The 5,595-nt window shown below is 33.6% G+C and overlaps 1 protein-coding gene across 1 annotated transcript; it reads right to left on the bottom strand.

Moving 5' to 3' along the window:
- Positions 1-2,695: 2,695 nt before the first annotated feature.
- On the bottom strand, positions 2,696-3,615 carry LOC123533933 (complement C1q-like protein 2). Its single transcript, XM_053532538.1, has 2 exons — positions 3,375-3,615; positions 2,696-2,891 (listed from the first exon to the last, which is right to left on the bottom strand). The coding sequence occupies exons 1-2, from the start codon at positions 3,598-3,600 to the stop codon at positions 2,794-2,796; spliced, it is 324 nt and encodes a 107-aa protein (XP_053388513.1). The 5' UTR covers positions 3,601-3,615; the 3' UTR covers positions 2,696-2,793.
- Between the last annotated feature and the right edge of the window lie 1,980 nt (positions 3,616-5,595).

Here is a 5,595-nt window from a genome sequence, read left to right as displayed (position 1 = left end):
TCCTTACTAAAACGCACGGTTAGTGGGTACTATGCATATTGAAGTTAATAGTGAACCGGTCACAGTGCCTTAATTTTGCTTATCGCAGGGACACTCCACGTAGTTTAAGTTTTCATTAACGTTACAGAAAGAACTTGGATGAACTTCCCAAATGTAGTTTTGGTCTAGATAACAACTTTTTCTGATTGACTGATTTTTGGAAATGTGTGTCAATCGTCGTTTAACTACACGTATTCTCTAGAAGAAGTACAGTCAACCTGTCTATAAAGACCACCCTTGGGAGAGCCAATATGTGGTCTTTACTGGGAGGTGATCTTTATTTACAGGTTAAAATACACTGTCAATGTAAAATTGGGAAACAAAACATGTGGTCTTTAGAGCCAGGTGGTCTCTGTTCAGAGGTGGTCTTTAACACAGGTTTGACTGTATATGCATCCTTAATGTTTAATGTAAATTAAATAAACAATACAAATGTTTTTCCACTGTATGATTTCAAATTCAAAATCATTTCTAAGATGATTTTCTCCATCATTTCATGTTGATGGTATAACTGTGAATATTTTACATTCTGTTTCTGTTCGTTTACAGTTCGTCGAACATTGCGCATTGCCATGTCTTCTAGACCTGAAATTCATCAGGCAGGTTCATCCAAGTTTTTACTGTAACGTTTACACAAGGATTAATAAAGCCAGAAAGTGGCTCGCCTTGCTCATGTTAAGAGAGGGCAGGGATGGTGCTAAAAGTGATAAGCTATTGAAAAAGGGTCTGTGGGTGTTTAAATTTCCATCTCAATAGTTCAGTGGTAGGGCGCATGCTCTTGGGTTCCGTACCAAGCTGCGTCATACCAAAGACGTAAGAATGGTACCAGAAATCCCCCTGCTTGGCGCTAAGCATGTAAAAGGAAACAGGCTTCCGCCGAATGTCAAGTGTTTCTCAAGTACATTATTTATGATCCCCACTGATATGCACCTTTCACCTCTTGATACTTAATTAGATCTATCCGTGTATCCAGTCCCTTAAATAGTTCCAGGCTTGAGATTCTTATGACATTTGTTTCAAACATGAAAACACGAAATGGCAGAAATCAACCACCATAAAAAATAAACCAGAGTGCGCTTACTATATTTACAACCACATTATTTTGTGTACAAACAATGTTGACCTCCCAGAGAAATTCAAATTCAAATCTTAAACTTTTTTCTCAAAGTCACCGCTGCAAAATAAAACAGAAACATATTTTTAATAAGATATTGTAAAATGTTACTATGTACAAATGCGCGAATAAAAACAAATCTTTCTACTGATTTAAGGTAATTTTAAAGAAGGGTTCCCTGTGTGGTTTAGTTTACTTGAGATGGAGATGTTGATTGATGAAAAGGGGCGTTTCAACTATAAGTCGGTTATAGATACACTTATTGACATTCTAATGCATTACGTTTTGCCTTCACTACGCTACGCCCCGTTTCGGCAATTTTATTGCATTAGAAAGTGAATCATTGATCTATAACTTATACTTATTTAGTGATTTGTCGTTGAATAAAACCATTGTTTGGTGTACAATGAAAAAGAATAATATTACGAGGGCACAGTCCAAGTGATGTAATAATACGAATCTGAACGACGAACTAAATGTGATATATGACGTTTGACGCTATGACGTAAAATTGTGACGTTAAAAGTGTGTGTGTTGCACAATTATAGACAGTTTTCAGTCTTCTTTGTTAACTGAGGAAATCAATCCAGTCGTGTTAAAATATGCTTCATTTTGATAAACTGACAAGATAACCCTTTAATAACAAGTACATTTTAAGTCATATATGATACAAATAGGTATTTGTACCTAAGTAGAACTTAGAAGAATTATACTTATATCATATGATATCATATGGCAGCGTGAGTGACATTGATGTTATCAACCCGAGGGCAGAATGTCACCTGAGGCAAAAGCCGAGTGATGACATTCTGTTTCGAGGGTTAACAATATCAATGTCACACACGATGCCATATTATTTTTATTTATCATACCGAACAAAATTTAGTATATAAACATGTTTAAAAATATTTTTAATTAATTCAATTTAACAGTTTCGTCTTTAGCGCGGTACTCGCCTGTGTACACATTGAATAGTGATGTCACTACTATATGTGTACAAGGGAGGCAATCATTTGGCTAAAAAATCGAAGCAGTTAATTGCCCTTATATGACGTTCAAAATATCTGCGCGGTCACATGACCTGACAGTCACTCTCGCTTGGCCACGCGTCAAAAAGGTTTAAAATGATTGATAGTCAAAATATCTCTTTCTCGGGTAATGAGATTTTAATATTGTAGATAAAAAGAGGTATAATAACATAATATATCAACGTCATAACATATCTGCCAATGTCATAACCGATCAACGTCATAACATAACCAATCAACGTCATTACCTATCAACATCATTACCTATCAATTGCACGGTATTTTAAAACAATGTCGATGATACACGTTTGCGTTCTCGAGTTTAGCGCATTACGTCGTAAGAGCTGCCTTTTGCAACAAACATGATTACAACCAACTATGATTTTTTTAACTCATTCCATTGTTTTCCGCTCATTCAAAAGATCTGTATATGCTCCTATGATGTATAGTATTATTCCGGTGGGGGTAGGGGGTGTACTAAAGACCTAATGAAAATGTAAAACGACATGAAACAAGGAAGGCATGTCCATTTAATTGCAAGAAATGAAAATAACATTTTATTTCATTCATTTTATATGCAACATAACAGACGAGGTAAAGCAACCTGTTATTTTAACCTTCGTACAGGAGCCAGCCAGAAAACGTAGAGTAGAAGTCTCCAGCTATCACAGCGCTGTGCCAAGTCCCACATCGAACCCAGACCTCTTCTCCTGAGCGCACATATTCAACATAATCGATCAGAAATAAGATTTTGTCACATTCCACGTATTACTAAAATACTTATGATAATAATGATAATGTTTGACTGAACAGAACATAATCATTAACAAACGTACATAAAATATTTGTATGTTGTTAAATTCCATGGCCAATTTAATGTGTACATACAGATTGTTTAGTTAAAAGCAAATGGTGCTACACAGTAAATGATCTAGTCAAAAGTATGATTATGCGATGTTATGTTGCATTTACATTTGCTATATCTAGACAATATGCTAGTAAGAAGATACAACTTTTAGTCAGCATAAGTTGCTGTCTAAATAAGAAAGAAAAATTGGGAAAGATAGAATGACAAATAGACTGCATGTAAGACCTTTTTCACAGGTTTAGAGCTGCTCTATTAACTTTATGTGACACTCTTAAGAAACCTATGAAAGTAAAAATACGTTATCTATCAACCGGGTAATATATACCTTCTTTAACATGCAAAACGGCTGTATTGGAAGACGCTGCATAGTCATCGTGGTTATATGAATCTGACATCGATTTACCAAAAACAACAGCGTTCTTCACAAGCTCTGTGTTCATAAAACTGCGATCCTTATTTGTATTCAGCCAGAAAAACACATATGTTCCTGTGACAGGTGCAGTAAATATTCCATCGACAGGGTTATACCTACAACATATCGACAATAACATTATTTCAAATAGTAATATAACTGGGCTTTATCAAAGATAGTGGAGGGCTAGACACACCTCAAGAAAAATTTTATCACAAAACATTACGAACCATTATAAAAAATGAAACTTCGTGAATAAAAAATAAGGAAAAAAAAAACAGAACGACGTTAGACTTTTCGCATTGTTCTATGTGTTTTGTTGTCTGAGCTAAGATCAATATATAATGGTCTTTGAATGTCCTCAATCATTTCTGCATTACTAAATAAATACCCGAATTTCCAGTTCATTCAACCACGCAGTACCCAAGGCAATGCGTAGAATATAAAAATATCTGCATCAAAAGTACAGCTTACACCATCGTATCGTTAATTTAAAATAATTAAAATGTTGATACATGTCCCCGCCCGGGACTGCTGCTCCTGGGTGTAAATCAGATTAATGTGTAGTGTATTAATTTCATTCATCATTCTAACATGGCTCGATTTGATTTCAAGTTAAACAAAGAAGAAAATCAAGCTCTATATATTCTGCGATTAACAACGGTTGACGCGCACCGGTAAGAGAGCATTATGACGTCATATTGCCGCATGGCGTTCGATACATTACTCCTCGCGTAAACGAAGACCAGTATAATATCTATTAAAATATATCAAAGAGCATGTTAGAATGAAAATAATTAGTCCGGTCATTCTGGCTCAAATACACCCTTGACCTCAAACAAATTGCAACAGAAAATGTTTTAAGCGATTTTAAATCCTGAAACCATCCTGCTTAACATATCAAAAGTCTAGAAAAATCTAGATTGCGGAAGAGTTTAAAAATCGAAGTCAAATTGATGGTTATTTAAGATTTTATTTTTCTAATTTGATAACTCAAAATTACACATATATCTCATTTTACAATCAATTGTACGGATAATATGCTTTATTATGTATCTATATATTATACTTTTATGGCTTGAACTAATAGGAAAGCAATTTTAATTTGAAAACAAATTTTTATATGTAACTTTTGTACATAAAATCAAAAGTGGGTGGGGTAATTTCATATGGCAACATGACATAAGAAAATTAAGTAACTGACAACATTCGACGAAATACATAATATACTGTCCAAAACACATAAAATGGTGTAATTTACCTACATCTTATAATTTTATTCTTAAATAAATGTAAATTAATCATTTTATGTACGTGGCGGCATTTAAATATTAATTTGGGTGGGGTAATTTCATACATGATAAGGACACCTTTCTATCACTGTACACTGTTCTACAATTGTTGTACATAAGTTAATATTACTTGTACACATCCTTAATACAAATACATGAAACGTTTGTAAATTGTTTACTGATACATAGGTTACATTACACAATGACCTTTAACATACCAGTTGACCTTTTAAAGGTCAAATAGAAACATATAAGAATGGGTGGAGTGATTTTATATGGCAAAATAGCACAAAAATTAACTGACAACACTCGATGGAATACTTAATAATGTCCAAAACACGTGCAATAATCTAATTTTATTTCTATCTCAATATTAAGTATTCAGTCTATGCATGTGCTTGCATTTGAATCAAAAGTGGGTGGGGTAATTTCATACATAATAAGGATTTTTTCTAAAGAAAAAAAATGCACTTTTTAACAAAAACTGTTTTGAAATAGTTAACAATGGGTGTACACATCCTTAAAGAAACTACATTAAAAGAGTTTGTAAAATACTAACTGATGAGTATGTTAGATTACACAATGACCTTGATGTATATAAGTCCACATTTTAAAGGTCAAATTGAAACATATGAGTGGGTGGGGTAATTTCATAAGGCAAATTGGTAGAAAAAGTAACTGTACTAACTGATAACACTTGATGGAATACATAATACTGTCCAAAACACTGGTGCAATTTACCTACTAGTTGTTATTTAAAACCTACTATAAAGTAATCATTATATGAGACTGTTTGTATTTAAATCAAAATGAGGTGGGGTAATTTCATAGCATAATAAGGA

The sequence above is a fragment of the Mercenaria mercenaria genome, unplaced genomic scaffold (genome assembly GCF_021730395.1).
Source record: "Mercenaria mercenaria strain notata unplaced genomic scaffold, MADL_Memer_1 contig_1422, whole genome shotgun sequence".
Lineage (NCBI taxonomy): Eukaryota > Metazoa > Mollusca > Bivalvia > Venerida > Veneridae > Mercenaria > Mercenaria mercenaria.
This window is presented reverse-complemented; position numbering and strand designations above follow the sequence as displayed.

What these genes read in the sequence shown, in the direction of transcription:
- LOC123533933 (XM_053532538.1), bottom strand. Translation starts at nt 3,600, where the DNA reads ATGTTATTGTCGATATGTTGTAGGTATAACCCTGTCGATGGAATATTT. An exon ending in CGTTTTGCATGTTAAAGAAG is followed by an intron (nt 2,892 to 3,374) that starts GTATATATTACC and finishes ATGTGCGCTCAG; the next exon opens with GAGAAGAGGTCTGGGTTCGA.